Below are 16,583 nucleotides of genomic sequence, written 5' to 3' on the forward strand. Positions count from 1 at the left end.
CCATCCCCCGCCGCGCGCGGCCCCCGCCGGTTCCGCCGCAGCGCGGCCGCCGCAGCCGCAGTCCCGCCTCGCTGCCCCCACCCGGCGGCCGGAGCTGTCCGCGGTGGCAGGGAAGGGGCCGCGCCGGGGGCGGGGCTCGGGGGTCCCGGGCAGGGGGAGGGGCCTAGGGGCGGAGCCTCGCGGATCCCGGGCTGGTGGGGGTGGGGATGCTATCTTGAAGGCCAGGCAGGGTGACTTGTAGGGGCTGCGGAGGCAGGAGAGTACCTGCCAGTTCCACGGGGGAAATGGTAGTGTTAACGTGAGTTGGGGTCCTCAAAAGGTCGACTGTGTGCAGAGGCGATCTCCCCCCTGGAGTCACTGGGAGTGTGTGCGTGGGGGATGTGCGCCTCTCTCTCCCCATATCCATGCAGGCCCCCCTCCAGGGGGCCCTGAGCCCAGGAATCCTTCCCAGTTTTGGTACCCAGCACATCCCTTGTTGGGGGTCCTACTCTTCAGTCCTCTGAACCTGGAGACAAAAGAAATGGAGGAAAGTACCAGGGGCTCCTCCGGCTCCCATATGCGCCCGTTGCACACGGCTCTGGGGCAGAAGCACACAGGCAGGACCCGCAGGCGGAGCCCCTTCCACACGCCCTCTCACTGGGACAAGTGCACACTCAGGCACACCAAGGGGCACATATGCGCCCCTCGCAGGACAAGGCTCCCTGAAAGGCACATGTCCCCTAATCTTGTCTGCATATGCTGAGTACTATTTCCCAGCCTACCTACCTATCTGTACTTCCAGATCTTTCCTCGGATTTCACACCGGGTCCAGGGCCTGCTGTCTGTTACTGTGCCCTTCCTCTCCACCTTTCTCTCCCTTCCCTTGGCTAGCCTCCAGGTCCGGCCTGGGGAATTGAAAGAAAAAGTCAGGATCTCAGCAGGAGGGTGTGTGGAGGGTTCCTAAAGCTAGACAGTGGGGGCAGGAGAGGGAAAGCCCAGGCTGCCACCAGAAATCCGACTCAGTACTCATCATTGAGCCGCTGTGGGTGCCAGCACCCAGGACGCAAAGGGAATGAGGCCCTGCCCTCAGGAGCACCCAGTCTAGTGGAGGAGCCACACACGTAAACAACTCACCGGGACAGCTGTGGGCCAGAACATGATAAGTGCTTTAATAGACCCCCGTACCAAAAATCGTCTTCTCTTGACAAATGGCTGGGCTGCGAACATCTCCCTCCCTGCCCCCCCACCCCCGTCCCACATCCCCTCTCCCCAGCCACATGCCTCTGCCCTTCTGGATATATCCTCCTGGACCACTTGCTGCTCAGGGACACAAACCCCCCTGCCTTTTATCTTAGAACAGTGGTAGATGTTAGGGAGACTCACAGGGGACCTGGGGTCCAGAGTATGGGGAAAGAGACAGGGCTTGGGGTTTCCTGGGAGGTATGAGGCTAATTGTGAGGGACAGGGAGGTAGATGGGTCAGAGGAAGTGGCTCCTCCTAGGTTCTGGAAGAAGGGAGAGCCCCACCTGTGAAGTGGGAAGGTGATGTCAGTGGGCCCCTCTCCCCTTTCCTGGAATACCTGGAAGGGGTCCAGGCTGGAGACCTGCCTTCTCTGATGCCTATCTGTCCTCCCTGTCTTCCCTATGCACACCTTCTCCTGTTTCATTGCCATCGCTGTGTCTGTCTTTGGACTCTGTTTCTCTGGGTGCCATCCTATCCATCTGTGTCTTCTCTGCCACCTGGGCCTTCTCCCTCCATCTCTGGCTCTGATCCCTCTGCCTCTGCACTTCCCTATACTGGCATTCCGTTCCTCTTTCCTGTCCTCATGGCTCACTCTGGGTTACTTCTGTGTTGATCTCTGGTCCTGGCCTCCCACCTTGGTCTGACTCTCTCTGCACATTCCTGTCTGTCTCTGCCTGTCATCGCCGGGGTCGGCCTCTGGCCCGCCATCCATCTCTGTGCTGGGCCTTGCCACTCCGTCTCACTCCGCACTCATCTTGGCCCCTTTGCCTGCCCTTCTGAGCAGCAGCGTCCCATCCAGCCCTCTTTCACCAAGTCCCTCTGCCGTGAGTCCCACTGGAAGTGCCTGCTCCTCTCGCTGCTCATGTACGGCTGCCTGGGGGCCGTGGCCTGGTGTCACGTCACCACGGTGACCCGCCTCACCTTCAGCAGCGCCTACCAGGGCAACAGCCTCATGTACCACGACAGCCCCTGCTCCAACGGCTATGTCTACATCCCCCTGGCTTTCCTGCTCATGCTGTATGCTGTCTACCTGGTGGAGTGCTGGCATTGCCAAGCCCGCCATGAGCTGCAGCACCGCGTGGATGTGAGCAGCGTGCGGGAACGCGTGGGCCGCATGCAGCAGGCCACGCCATGTATCTGGTGGAAGGCCATCAGCTACCACTATGTCCGCCGCACCCGCCAGGTCACCCGATACCGCAATGGAGACGCTTACACCACCACCCAGGTGAGGAGCTGGAGGGGAGCAGAGGCCATTCCAGATGGGAGGGGGTGCTGGGACCCTGCTCGACTGTCAGGGGGAGGAGCACAGGCAGCAGTGAGCTCTTGTGGGCACTGCAACAGGAGGACAATAACACTCACCATAATTATAACAGTAAACACTAGCAGCCAGGGTCTGCTCTAACTACTTTACAAATAGCAAATCATTTATTTAACCCTCATGATAACCCTATGAGGTAGGTAACTATTACCCCCATTTTACAGATGAGGAAACTGAGGCTTGGAGAGGTTCAGTAACTTACCTAAGGTCAAAGAGCTAGTGTGTGGTGGAGCTGGGATTTGAACCCTGGCAGTCTGGCTCCAGGGTCCGTATGGTCTAGTGCTTAATGGCTGGAGCTGTTTCACATGCACAGCCTCACAGGCTGATCAGTGAGGCGCCTGCTACCGAGTCCTCTTTCACAGGTAAAGAGACCTGAGCTCAGTGACTTGCCCAAGTTCTGCAGCTTCTAAGTGGTAGTGCTAGACTCAAACTCAGGGCTGTGGATCCCAAGTGTGAGGCTCCCAGAGGTGGGGGTCAGCTGGCAAAAAGGTGGAGGTAGGCCTGGGAGGCATGGAGCGGGTGTCAAGCAGCACTCTGTATACCTGCTGGGATTAGGCATATTAGAGCCCTGGTGGAAGAGGAGATTTTCCCAGATAAGGGGGACCTCTCCACTGTCTCAGTATTGGGCTGGGTAAACAAAGCTTGGGCCCTGTGAGGATCAGGAAGGAGGCCGGGTACTACCTAAGGTGGAAGCAGGGAGACCAGAGACAAAGGGGGGACACAGGGACCTCCTCTGGGGGGCCCATTTGGAAACACACTTGTAAAAGGGAAGACGGGTAGGCTGTTTGGGGTGATGAGGGGGCAGCGTGGGACAAAAGATGCAGTGGCAAAAGGGTCAGGCAAGCCGGAGGGACAATTCAGGGCCTGCGACTGACCCCTAGACGGAGCAGGCCTTAGTTAAAGTGAGAAGGCACATAAGTAGGGATGAGTTCCTAGCCCCGCCCTCATCTCTAACTCACTGCTGAAGCTGAGGGCCTCAATGTCTCTATAAACCCGATAAGATCTTACCTGGCCCCAACCGGGAGCTAAACCAGGACAGGCTGAGGGTTTGATCCGGCGCCAAGAGCAGTGATGGGGCGGAGGAGGGTAAGCGGAGAGACGCGACTCCTGCCGCCTTCCCCGGCGCCACAGGTCTACCATGAGCGCGTCAACACGCACGTGGCCGAGGCCGAGTTCGACTACGAGCGCTGTGGCGTCCGCGACGTGTCCAAGGCGCTGGTGGGGCTGGAGGGCGCGCCGGCCACGCGCCTGCGCTTCACCAAGTGCTTCAGCTTCGCCAGCGTGGAGGCCGAGAACGCGTACCTGTGCCAGCGCGCGCGCTTCTTTGCCGAGAACGAGGGCCTGGACGACTACATGGAGGCGCGCGAGGGCATGCACCTCAAGAACGTGGACTTCCGCGAATTCATGGTGGCCTTCCCCGACCCGGCCAGGCCACCCTGGTACGCCTGCTCGTCTGCCTTCTGGGCTGCGGCGCTGCTCACGCTGTCGTGGCCGCTGCGCGTGCTGGCCGAGTACCGTACGGCCTACGCGCACTACCACGTGGAGAAGCTTTTCGGCCTGGAGGGCCCGAGCTCGGCCAGCGGCAGCGCGGGCGGCGGCCTCAGCCCCAGCGACGAGCTGTTGCCCCCGCTCACGCACCGCCTGCCGCGTGTCAACACGGTGGACAGCACGGAGCTCGAGTGGCACATCCGCTCCAACCAGCAGCTGGTGCCCAGCTACTCGGAGGCGGTGCTCATGGACCTGGCGGGGCTGGGCGCGCGCTGTGCTGGGGGCGCGGCGGGCGGCTACGCGCCCACGTGCCGCTACGGTGGGGTGGGTGGCCCAGGCGCAGCGGGCCTGGCCCCGTACAGGCGCAGCTGCGAGCACTGCCAGCGCGCCGTCAGCAGCTCGTCCATCTTCTCGCGCAGCGCTCTTAGCATCTGCGCCAGCCCTCGGGCCGGACCGGGGCCCGGCGGCGGGGCGGGCTGTGCGGGCAGCCGCTTCTCCCTAGGCCGCCTCTACGGCTCCCGGCGCAGCTGCCTGTGGCGCAGCCGGAGCGGGAGCGTCAACGAGGCGAGCTGCCCCACCGAGCAGACGCGGCTGTCCAGCCAGGCCAGCATGGGGGACGACGAGGACGACGAAGACGAGGAGGAGGCCGGGCCGCCGCCGCCCTACCACGACGCCCTCTACTTCCCCGTGCTCATCGTGCACCGGCAGGAGGGATGTCTGGGCCACGGCTACCGGCCGTTGCACCGCCACGGCTCCTGCGTAGAGACCTCACTGTGACCCCGGGGCCCTGCACCGGCCCGCCGGCCTCCTCACTGCCCCTCGCCGGATGGTGCTCCCTGCGTGTAGCAGGGGGAGTCAAGAATGTGGCCGAGGCTGGGCTGGGCACGGTGCGGGTGGGCTGGGGGGAGGCGAGGGGGCAAGGGACAGACCCCAAAGGGGCCGATTCGAGCACCCCCCCCCCCCCCCCCCCTCCTGCAAAGCCAGCAGCACCCCGCCACCCGCCTTTCCTGAACATAGACAGCTGTGGGGAGAGGAGGGAATCCCGCCCCGGCAGAGTTCTCTCTCCCAGCCCCGCCCCTGAGTTCCTAGGGGGACACCTCCACTTCCCACACGCATACTCGCACACTCGGAATTTCCAGTCCCGCCTTTCAACGGATCTAATGACTGTTACGTGGAGACTGTGCCGTGGGACCCGCGTTGGGCCTCGCCTCAAGGGAGAGGCCCTCGCTTTGCAGCTGGGGAGGTTTACAGGCCAGGGGAAGGGCAATTGGGGCTTTCCTTCCTCCGCAGCCTGGCCCCGCTGGGGCCTCTCTCTACCGAGGGGGCAGTGGTTTGGAGAAGAGCAGGGCTGGCTTCCATCCAAGCTAATGAATTCAGTGGGTCTGAGGCCTGGGCAGGTGTCAGCCGTGATACTCCATCTCAAAGCCTCAAAGCCATGGAAATGTTGATCTCTTCTTGGCGCTGGCCCGGGCTTTCCTCTCTGCCACTCCCTCTGCTGTTGTTTATCTCACTGGGCCCTGGGGAGGACTGTACTCACCACGCAGATTTCACACCTCTCCCTCCCCTCCTGCTCCCTGGCTCTGAAGAGCTGTTGCCAGGGGTGAGGGGCAAGGCAAACTGTGGAGGGCAGTGCACCTCAGTCCTTTAAACTGTAGCCCCGTCACCTGGGTTCTGGGAGGGCGCTCCCTTCAGAGAGGGTGGGAGACCACCCAGGCAGCATTCCTTCAAGCTGACCAAGGTGAATGAATGACTAAGTGGGGAGAGCAGGAGATAGGCCTGGGTGACAAGGGGGAACTCAGGAAGCTAGTGGGAGTCAAAGAGGAGAGGGTCGTGAAAAGACCCCCCCCAAAGGTCGGGGTGTCTGTGGGGGTCGGCCCTTGCCTCCCCCGAACTTGTGGGGAAGAGTGGAGAGTGGTCGTGTGCAAGCAGAGCTTCTGCAGGGCTGAGGACCTTGTCACGAACCCCAGCTGGAGAAAGACTCATTTCCCGTGGCAGGGTCAGAGGCAGGAATTCTCTAAATCTTGCCCGATCCCTCTGTCCTCCCCTAGCCCATGAGCTGAAGCCCTGCTGTGTGTCCCAGGATCTTCAAAGGGGCAAACTGCCACGGCCCCAGGGCGCTGGCCCTGTGTCCTGTTCCCCCACTACTCCTACCCTGATGTGCTTCCGTGTGCATGTCTGTGTACAAACCCCCTGCCCTCCCAAATCCCCTGGCTAATGTTTTCCCGGCTGACGGTGCCCAGGGATTGAGCTCACATTTCCAGCTGGAGAGGAAAACCCTCAGGCCTCCAACGTGGCTCACCCCTGATGCTTCTCATGTCACCTGAGCCATCAGAGCTGCCCCTTTCCCTCCTCCAGCCTCTCCCCTCTTCCTCCAGCCTAGCCAGGCCTGTACCCCCCGAGGGTATGGCCTCCACCTATGCAACATCTCCTCTAGCTCCCCTAACCTCCTTTCCTGGGGGACTGGGGGCCACAGATCGTGAGGACACCATGGCCTGTGGCCCATCAGGGTTGAGCCTAACTTTCAGGTGGAGATGGCTGAGTGGGAAGAGAGAGGAGGCCGGAGAAGAGGAGGCTTGGGGAGGAGGGAACAGCTGCCCACTAGGTTTCCCTGGGCAGCAGTGCCACCTACCCGCCAGCACTGTGCTCTCCAGGGGCCTGGGGGTTGGAGCACCCCTTTCCTCTGAATGGACATCTTCAAGGTACAGGTGGTGAGCTGTGGCCTCAGGACCAGCTGGCACCCGGATGTCACGGCCTTATGTGGGGCATCCTGGCCACCTCATGGCTCCAAGGAGGGAGGAGCTCAGCTCCTCCTGCCTCAGGCCCATTCCTGAGACAGAACCCGAGCTGGGAGGAGGGGGAAAGGGGAGGGGCTGTTATTATTTTTGCCTGTATTGACCATTTCTGCCTAGGTCTTCTCACACAGACAGCCTCACACCTCCCACATACGCAAAGACTTAGAGAGAAACCAATTCTTTGGTCTGTTTTCTTGGTAGCTTTATTGATTACCAGGGAAAACAAAACCAGAAAATTAACTAATCTCTAAAATTAAACTTTACACTGAATGTTCTTGTTTCTCTAATTAGACCCTCTGCTAGCAGCTGTGGCTATGTACACACACACTCACACCTACACGTTTGCACTCGGAACTGTCAGAGGGTGTCGGGCACAGACAGACTCAAGGTTGCCCAGACAGGCACACACGTGCGGTCACTCCCAAGCCCCCTTTGGTGCTCTGCTTGTTGGAAGGAGTCCCTGGAAAGCGCCCCAAGGCTGTGGGTGCAGCCCATGACACACCCTTTGGAAACACAGGGCTGGAGGTTCAGCCCGAGGAGGATGGGAGATGGGGGCTCAGCCTGAATCCATCGTCAGGCCCTCTTGTGGCCCTGTGGGTAGATGTGATTCCCGTGGGTGTGGCCCCAAGGCGGGCGGCCACAGAGTGACGGGGACTCATGGAGGATGCCTGGAAGGTTTCATGTGTCCTGGGGACAAGGGCTTGTGGGGTGGGCTGGGCCTGGCTGGGGAGAAGACAGGTCTCTGTCAACTGGGTGCATCACACTGTGGCCTTTCTGTCCTGGATTTCCAAGCGCAAAGATTGTATAAATGAAACTGGTGGATAATAAAGTTGCAGATGACTCACTGACTTCCCTTCTCAGTGTCGCACCTCTCTCGCCATCTCCCCATCCTCCTCGGGCTGAACCTCCATCCGTGAGCAGCAATCTGGGGAGGCCGGTGGGTCTGAGCCCCTCCTGTCACCTCTGTTTCCCCCTTCCCAGGTTGGGGGAAATGGATTAGGGATGGCGTGGCTTGTAGAACTGGATGACTTAAGTGGAGTTAAGCAAGAAGGAGGTGGCATCGGCAGGGGTGATGGTGGAAGAGCCAGGCAAAGCTATGCTGTAGCCTGGCGGGGGGTGGGGTGGGGTGGAGAGAGAGTGAGTGTGTTTGAAGGTCAAGAGGTCAAGGATCTATTTGGTAGAGAGAAAATTGGTGGGGAGGAGGGTGGTCAGGGAGACGGGCGACCCCCATGGGAGAGTCTGGGCAGGCACAGTCCCTTAGAGTCTGCTTTGCCTTCCCTATTCTTGGGAGAAGTCAGTCATTTCAGTGAGTCCGGTAATATCCTCTCCCTGCGTACCAGGGCTAAGTCCTATTTCCTACCCCTGTCCCAGGCCCCTTCCTCTCCTCACATCTTTATCTGCACAACCCTTGATCACTCATCCCAAGGATATTCTTGGTCTCCCTCCCGACTCCCTCCAGACCAGTGTGACACTCTGCAGCAGGCGTGGCAGGGGCATGAAATGAGGGATGGGGCTGGGGCAGTGACCCAGGTTTGGTCACTGCCCCAGCCCTGTCCCCATCTCATCCCGCCAGGTTCTCATGGCCCTTGGCAGTGGCTGGTGACATGAAGTGGCTGGGACTCAGGGCCCGCTGGCGGGCTGCTTCGCGGTTGGCACAGAGGGCCTGGCCGATGAGATACTCGCTCTCCTGGGCGATACCTGACAGGCGCAAATCAAACTCCAGGAGGCTCTTGTTGTCTGACATGCCTTCTAGAAGCTGCTTCCCGCCATCCTGGTTCAGGAATACAAAGGAAAGCGTCACTTTCCGCCACTACCCAGGATCACACACACGGGTGTGTACACACATACACATATTTATACAGATGTGACTGAAACAACAGTTTCACAAAACAATTCTTAACCTATTTGTGTGGCACTGACATTTTCTATCCTATTCTATCCTGTTCCATCCTATTCCCTGAGAAAAATGGTGCTCAAAGTTCACTAAACTGATTTTTCAACCCCAATGGTTTGAGAAACATGGCGCCATGTGATGGTGATTCCACTCCTCTGGTTCAGCCGTGAGCATGTGAGACAAACCTGGCTCGTGAGATATGAGGAGGAAGTTTGGAGGGAGTGACTTCTGGGAAGTTTCTCCTCATAAAAGAGAACAAAAGAGAGGAGTGGTCTCCCTTTTCCTGCCTCTGAGCGCGGCCCAGTGGAAAATGCAGCCACCATCTTGGGCTCATGAGAGTCGCACAAGAGAGGACGTGGCTGTGTGGCTAAGTGGGCAGAGCAGAGGATGGTGCTGAGACAAGGATCTCACCAACCCCAGAGCCCCCTTCCCCCGGGGTTCTGATTATGGGACACAACGAATATTCCTCTTGTTTAAGCCATTGCCCGGTTAAGCTTTCTGTTACTTGTAGCCAAGAGCACTCCCTCTGGAGACAGTGTCTATGTGAGTAAGACTGTCCTCGGGGGAGGTTTGGTAAGGGGTGCAGGGCCCTAACTGGAGTACATGGAGGGCTGTCCTCGCTAGTTCCTACAGCTCCAGCCCCTTCTGGGTTGGGTGGGCCAGGCCTAATATGAAAAATTCCACATTGGGAGGCAGAATGCTGCTGTTCTAAGGTTGTGATCCAACAGCGTGTTGCAAAGTCAATTCAATGGGTCACAGAAGCATTTTTGTTTTTAATGAAGCCGTGTACATTATAAAGGAAATCATCAGTATACATCACAAGCACTACAAGTAACTTTCAATTATGTTACGTTGATGTATACGTTCACTAGGTGTTCATGAAAATTGCATTTGTTACTCTGAGACTTGGTCAAGATTCGAAAGACATTGTCTCTTGGAAAGGATCCAGGCTTTCAACCTGACTGGATGCTCTCGGGCAACTCACTAACCTCTCTGAGGTTCAGTTTTCCATCTGTAAAGTGGGGTTAAGAATACACATTTTACTAGATAACTGCGAGGGTTAAAGAATAACGAATGGATACTGGGGGCCTAGCATAGCCACCCAGTATCCATACTATACAACCCCGAGTAATAGTAACAGCTAGCAATTACTGAGGACCTAGCCAGTGCCTGCAATGGATAACTGCTTTACAAGCATAACTCATTTAATCCTCCCAGTAACAACACTTAGAAGTAGATGCTATTATTATTCCCATTCTACAGAGGAGGAGATGGAGGCCCCAAAAGGTTAAGTAACTTAACCAAGTGCTAAATGGCAGAGCTGGGCTGAGAACCCGGTAAAGGCTGTGATCCTAACAATTATCCCCTACGTACCCCGCAGCAATCGGATTCCACTCCCGCCTCCCAAGGCCCCAGGGCCTCCCCTTGGCCCTGCCTGTCCCAGAAGCGGTGGCTCACCAGCCCGATGTGGTTGCAGGACAGGTTGATGCTAGTGAGCGTGGTGTTGATGGACAGCACCTGGGAGAGGAGCGTGGCAGTGGGCTCGGACAGCTCGTTGCCCCCGAGGTGCAGTGTGGTGAGGCACTTGTTGGTCTGCAGGGCGTGGGCGAGCGCCTGGCCACCCTCATCCTCGATGCAGTTGAGGCGCAGGTTGAGGGAGACGAGGTTGCTGTTGTGTGCCAGGGCGTGCGCCAGCGACTGGGCGCCGGGCGCGCGCACCTGGTTGTTGGCGAGGTTGAGCACGCGCAGGCGGCTGTGGCCCAGCAGCTTGGCGGCGGCGCGCGCGCCCCGGTCTCCGATGAGGTTGTGTGACAGGTCCAGCTCCTCTAGGGCCGCATGGTCCAGGAGGCTGCAGATTAGGATGCGGGCCTTGTCGTCGTCCACCTTGCTTCGGGTCAGCCTGAAGATCTGTGGGCAGGTAGAGGGGCCACAGCACCTTGCAACCAGGAGTAATCTGCCTGCCTACCTACCTCCTGCAGGTAGAGGAGGGAGCCCCAGGGAGGAGGAGTTCTGCTCTTTCAAGAACTTGGCTGGGAAGGGGGAGAAAAGTAGAGCAGTAATGGATGAGGGCTTCGGCCACCTGGCTGGCTCTTGGGCAGGGCAGGCCTACCCAGCATGACACAGTGGTGCAGAATTGGTGGCAGCTAGTAGGGGGAAAAGACTACCACTTATTGAGAAATGACTATGTGCTGGGCATGCTGCTAGAACATTCCATAGCCATATCCCTAACCCTCAGCAGCCCACTGAGATGGAACAAGTTCTCTCCATTTTACAGTAGAAAAGGGAGGCTTTGAGCGGACACATGATTTGCCCAGAGTCACACGATGATTAAGCTGCGGCGGCAGGTTTCGAATCCAGGCCTGTTGGATGCCGCAGCCCCTCACTGCACCCTCCTCAGCCAGCTAAGCTCCACCGTGGCAAGGAGAGGAACTCTCTGAAGGAGAGTGCGAGGGTAAGAACCAGGGAGAAAGTGGGAGATGTTGAGAAACGGTAAACGGATGGGATGAAGAAAAAAGATAAAAGAAAGGGGGTGGGACTAGCCTTATGAACACCGGAGGTGGGACCCCTGTCCCTTTCCTTTTCACTGGCTTGGCCCGCTGCTCCCTCTGCCTTGAGACCTCCGAGTGGCCTCCCCATCCTTCAGTCTTCTCTCTCTACATCCCTCTTAGCCAGCTCTGCATCTTTCGTCCCTCTTTTTCATTGCCTCCATCTGGCAAAGCTCCAACTGTGGATCAGCCCCACTCTCTATCTTCTGTATGTCTGGGCCCAAGCAACTGACATGATGGAAAACATCACATCGCAGGACTGGCTGGTATCACTGGAACCACCAATAGGCCCTCAGTGCTGAGTGCCAACTCAACTGTGCTTCTCTGGACAATATACTCTCTCATAATCTACAACAACAACAATTTCAACCTTCTCCAGACCCTCACCCTACAGCCTGAGGTGGGTCTCCTCAGCCATTGAGTAGGAACCCTTCTTTTTTCCTAATCCCAAACATGAATCCACGGCAACCCACCACATCCACTCTCCCCTCTGCCCGGAGCCAACCGCCCTACCTCATCCCTAGACCCCATTCTTCCTGTCTTCTCAGGAACCTCCCTTGGTCAATGAACCTATGCCTCTCTCCTGTACTCAGCTCCTTTCTTGCAACTGGGTGGAGCTTTACATTGGTTTCGTTTTTTACTTTTGTTTTTTTTATTTTTAATTTTTCATTACTTTATTGAAGTAGGTTGTGTTAGTTTCTGGTGTACAGCACAGTCATTCTTTTTCATATTGTTTTCCATTATGGTTTGTTACAGGATATTGAATACAGTTCCCTGAGCTATACAGTAGGACCTTGTCTATTTTATATATAATAGTGTGTATCTGTTAATCCCAAACTCCTAATTTATCCCTCCCACACCCCTTCTCCCTTGGTAACCATAAGTTTGTTTTCAATGTCTGTGAGTCTATTTCTGTCTTGTAAATATCTTGTATCATATTTTAGATCCCACATATAAGTGGTATCATATGGTATGTCTTTGTTTGACTTACTTCACTTAGCATGATAATCTCTAGGTCCATGCATGTAGCTGCAAATGGCATTATTTTATTCTTTTTTACGGCTAAGTAGTATTCCATTGTTTATCTCTACCACATCTTCTTTATTCATTAATTTAGGTTGCTTCCATGTCTTGGCCATTGTAGATAATGCAACTGTGAACACTGGGGTGCATATATCTTTTCGAATTAGAGTTTTCTCTGGATATATGCCCAAGAGTGGGATTGCTGAATCATATGGTAACTGTATTTTTAGTTTTTAAAGGGCCCTCCATACTGTTGTCCACAGTGGCTGTACCAATTTACATTCTCACCAGCAATGAATGTAGGAGGGTTCTCTTTTCTTCACACCCTCTCCAGCATTTATTGTTTGTAGACTTTTAAATGATGGCCATGCTGACTGGTGTGAGGTGATACCTCACTGTAGTTTCGATTTCATTTCTCTAATAATTAGCAAAGTTGAGCATATTTTCCCGTGTCTGTTGGCCATCTGTATGTCTTCTTTGGAGAAATGTCTTTTTAGGTCTTCTGCCCATTTTTTGATTGGGTTGTTTTTTGGTTATTAAGTTGTATGAGCTGCTTGTATATTTTGGAAATTAAGCCCTTGTTGGTTGCGGCATTTGCAAATATTTTCTCTCAGTCTGTAGGCTGTCTTTTCATTTTGTTTATGGTTTCCTTTGCTGTGCAAAAGTTTATACGTTTGATTATTTGTTTATTTTTGTTTTTATACATTGTTTTTAAACACGTGCAAATTTCTTCTTAAGAAAACCTAACCCCCTCATCTGTTACTGCTCTACCTTTCTCCCTCATTCACAACCAAGTTCTTGAAAAAGCTGATCATGGTCATTCCGTTTCCTCACTTCCCACTCTCTCCATAAACCACTCCAATCTGGCCTCTGCTCCTGGCACTCCACTGACACAGCTTCCGCCCAGTGACCTCCAAGTTTGCTAAATCCGGTCCTCAGCTCCATCCCACTTCCCTGCTGCTCACCCCTTTCTTGAAAAGCATCCCTCGGCTCTGGGACACAGTGCTTCTCTCCCATCTCTGATTTCTTGGCAGGCTCTCTCTCTTCCAACCAGCATATTTGGGACATACTTAAACTAAAAAAATATTCGTTGTGTATCTGAAATTCAAATTTAACTGGATGTCCTATATTTTTATTTGGTAAATCTGGCAACTCTGTTCGAGTTGCAATTTTACATTTATATGATTGCTGATTACTGCCTTTTATCCCCACCAGACTGTTAGCTGGAGGGCACAAATGGTATAATTGTGCTCATGATTGAATCTTCAGCCCCTAGGACAGGGCCTGGAGTGCAGATGTGTGTTGGATGACTAAATGGCTGGTGAATGGGCAGGGCAGTGCCTTGCGCATCTCTGCATCCCCAGAACCCAGCTTGGTGCAGAGTGCATAAAAGGACACTTGGTCAGGGACTTCCCTGGTGGCGCGGTGGTTAAGAATCCGCCTGCCAATGCAGGGGACACGGGTTTGAGTGCTGGTCCGGGAAGATCCCACATGCCGAGGAGCAACTAAGCCCGTGCGCCACAATTACTGACTGAGCCTGCGCTCTAGGGCCCGTGTGTCGCAACTACTGAGCCCGAGTGCTGCAACTACTGAAGCCTGCGTGCCTAGAGCCTGTGCTCCGCAACAAAAGAAGCCACCGCAATGAGAAGCCCACGCACCGCAACGAAGAGCAGCCCCTGATCACTGCAACTAGAGAGAGCCCGCGCCCAGCGACGAAGACCCAACGCAGCCAAAGAAAAAAAGAAAGAAAGAAAGAAAGAAGGACACTTGGTCAATGAGCGAGAAGGAAACAGGAGAAGAAGGTGGGGATACAAGAGGAGGGGAAGGGAAGAGGGAATCAAATCAGAGGGATGCTGAGAATGGCAGGTGGTACCTTGAGGGTGTGGCATGCCTTGACTGTGGCCGCCAGGGAGTGGCAGTCGCGGTAGGTGAAGAGGAAGAGGTTCCACTCGAAGTTCATGCCACAGTCCTTGACACCGTACACCAGGCTCAGCTCCTCCAGGTGGCTCAGGCCAGCCACCAGGTCGCCCAGTTGGTAGTGGTCCGTGGCCGGCTCCTCCATCTCTCCTTCACTGCTGGAGTCAGACTGATCCCTGCCCCGAAGTGGGGGAGGGAGCTGCACGGGCGGAAGGAACTGATCCACCCGGATCGTGTGCACATAGTTCCTGCAGAGCGGCAGCAGGCTGAGGATCACCTCGGGGTCCGTGGTGCTGGGGATGAAGTGCTTCAGCAGGTTCTCCAGGTGCAGCTCGAAGAACATACGCTTCCAGCTGCCGCCGTGCTCGTCCACGTGGCACACGGGCCAGCGTTGCGTGCAGCAGCGGCGCCAGTAGTTCTCATCCTCTATCAGGTTGGCGGTCACAGCCAGCGGCAGGTCTGGGGACAGTTGGTTCAGGACTTTCTTCTGATGCTCTGGGAGCAGCTGCTTCAGGATAGGGTTGTCTTTGGGAACAGAAATAGGAGTCACAGTGTTGGGGACGCTGCACATGCTCCCCTGAGCTGAGCTTGTCTGGGGGCACCCAGGAAAGGGAAGACCCCCTGTCTTTAGGGAAGCCCAGTCTGAGAGAGGAGGCAGACTCTATTCTCAGGGAGGCTCAGTCTGAGGAGGGAGACATCACCCCTGACTCTGGGTTGTTCCCAGTTGAAGGTAGATATCTTAGCATTTGGTCTCAGGGAGCTCCCAGTCTGAGGCAGAATCTCAGGTCCAGCCCTCAGTTATTCCTTAATCTAGTAGAGGAGACAATTCCTGACTTCAGAGGCTCCCAGTTTGATTTGATTCATTCATTTCAAAACAAAATGTTTTTTCGAGCACCTACTATGCACCACACACTGTTCTAAGTGCTGAGGATACAAGAGTGAACAAAACAGAGGAAGCTGCTCCGTCTTATGAGCAGAGGCAGACTATAAACAAGTCAAATGAATATATTGTAGGTCTGGTGGTGACAAGCGCTGTAGACAAAATGATGGCCCTGTCCTCAGAGAGCTCCCCATCTGGTAAGGGAGGTTGGCAACTCATCTTTGAAAAGGATGAACATCTACAGAGACTAAAGTACAGAACAAACCAAGAACCTATACACGCCATGGAAGACTCTGAGAGAGTGGAGGACGGTCAATCAGGGAGGGCTTTCTGGAGGAGGAGGTAGGTATGGCTTGGGCTGGGCTTTGTTGGAAGGAGTGGAAAAGGTGAGGAACAGGCATAGGCATGGAGGGCACAGTGTGTGGGGGAGGCTGGTGGGACCTGGAAGTGGGGACGGCCAGAGAAACTGTCCTGGCCTCTGGGGAGGGGGGAAGGGAGGTGCTGAGTGGGGATGAGGATGCTGTGTGGGAGGGCAGGGGCTGCCCCAGGACCCAGCTCTGAGGCCTCACCTCCAGGCAGTCCCCGCCCACTGGGCCCCACTCCTGGCCTTCTCTCCCGACCGAGGCAGGGAGAGACTCACTCTGGAAGTTCTTGACAATGTGTTGAATGCAGAGTTCTGTGAGGAGGGGCACAATGGCCACTGACCACTCAGCATCCTCAGCGATGATCCTGCGCATCCGACGTACCCCAGCCCCGGAACTCGGGCCCTTGGACTTCACTGGGGGTGGGATGGCAGAGGACTTTGAGGGCTGTGGGCCTGTGATTGAAGCTTGGCCGGCAGTGGAGGACTGGTCCTGGGTGGAGGTTGAGGACCAGCTGGGGAACGACAGTGAGGATGTTATCTGGGTTTCCTCCATGCTGGGGACTGAAAACACAGGGACAAGTGGCCTCTTGGTGATGGCCTTGTGACAGGGAGTTTCTCAGACAGGCGGGTCCTGGATGCCGGCGGGAGCCTGGAGCAAGAGGAAGGCATGGAGCTGTTACTTTGGACGGTCTCGGTGGGCTTTTACCAAGAGACGTAGCAGGGGTGGTTCTTAAGGGTCAGTCTCTGGATCAGAGCAAATCCAGGTGCAAATCCCACTAGCTGGGTGGCTTTGGGCCAGTTACTGAAACTTTCTGAGTTTCAGACGCTTCCTCTGTGAATTGAGGATAACAATTACCAATAAGCTGATTGGGAGGAGTGAATAAAAATAATGCATCCAAAGAGGCATAGCATACTGTGACACACAAAACTGTAGCAAGCAACAGCCCCACATTTTAGACAGTAATAGCTACACAGCAATTACAAGCAACTGCTGTATGCTGGACCCTTTTTTTAGTTTTTTATGCATATCAGCTCATTTGATTCTCACAAAAGCCTTTTTGAGATAGGCACCGATAGACTCATTTTTCTGATGTGAAACTGAAGCACAGAGAGGTTAACTGACTTGCCCAATGTCACAAA

At 55.5% G+C, this 16,583-nt stretch overlaps 2 protein-coding genes across 2 annotated transcripts in view; one reads left to right on the plus strand and one right to left on the minus strand.

Annotated features, from left to right (window-relative positions):
* TMEM151B (transmembrane protein 151B) overlaps nt 1-4,804 on the plus strand; it is a 5,408-nt gene extending 604 nt beyond the window's left edge. The window contains exons 3-4 of the mRNA XM_007458319.1: nt 2,006-2,446; nt 3,671-4,804. Of these exons, the coding sequence (XP_007458381.1) occupies nt 2,006-2,446; nt 3,671-4,804 (1,575 nt within the window). The remainder of the gene's footprint in view (nt 1-2,005; nt 2,447-3,670) is intronic.
* Nucleotides 4,805-8,380: 3,576 nt separating this feature from the next.
* Nucleotides 8,381-15,996, minus strand: DRC5 (dynein regulatory complex subunit 5). Its single transcript, XM_007458320.1, has 4 exons — nt 15,720-15,996; nt 14,156-14,724; nt 10,172-10,621; nt 8,381-8,590 (listed from the first exon to the last, which is right to left on the minus strand). The coding sequence occupies exons 1-4, from the start codon at nt 15,994-15,996 to the stop codon at nt 8,381-8,383; spliced, it is 1,506 nt and encodes a 501-aa protein (XP_007458382.1).
* Between the last annotated feature and the right edge of the window lie 587 nt (nt 15,997-16,583).

The sequence above is a fragment of the Lipotes vexillifer genome, unplaced genomic scaffold (genome assembly GCF_000442215.2).
Source record: "Lipotes vexillifer unplaced genomic scaffold, Lipotes_vexillifer_v1.1 scaffold4, whole genome shotgun sequence".
Classification (NCBI taxonomy): domain Eukaryota; kingdom Metazoa; phylum Chordata; class Mammalia; order Artiodactyla; family Lipotidae; genus Lipotes; species Lipotes vexillifer.

Coding starts and splice junctions, on each gene's coding strand:
- DRC5 (XM_007458320.1), bottom strand. CDS start 15,996: ATGGAGGAAACCCAGATAACATCCTCACTGTCGTTCCCCAGCTGGTCC. Junction 14,725..15,719: donor CATTGTCAAGAACTTCCAGA/GTGAGTCTCTCC, acceptor CTGTTCCCAAAG/ACAACCCTATCCTGAAGCAG. Junction 8,591..10,171: donor CCTGCAACCACATCGGGCTG/GTGAGCCACCGC, acceptor TTCCTGAACCAG/GATGGCGGGAAGCAGCTTCT.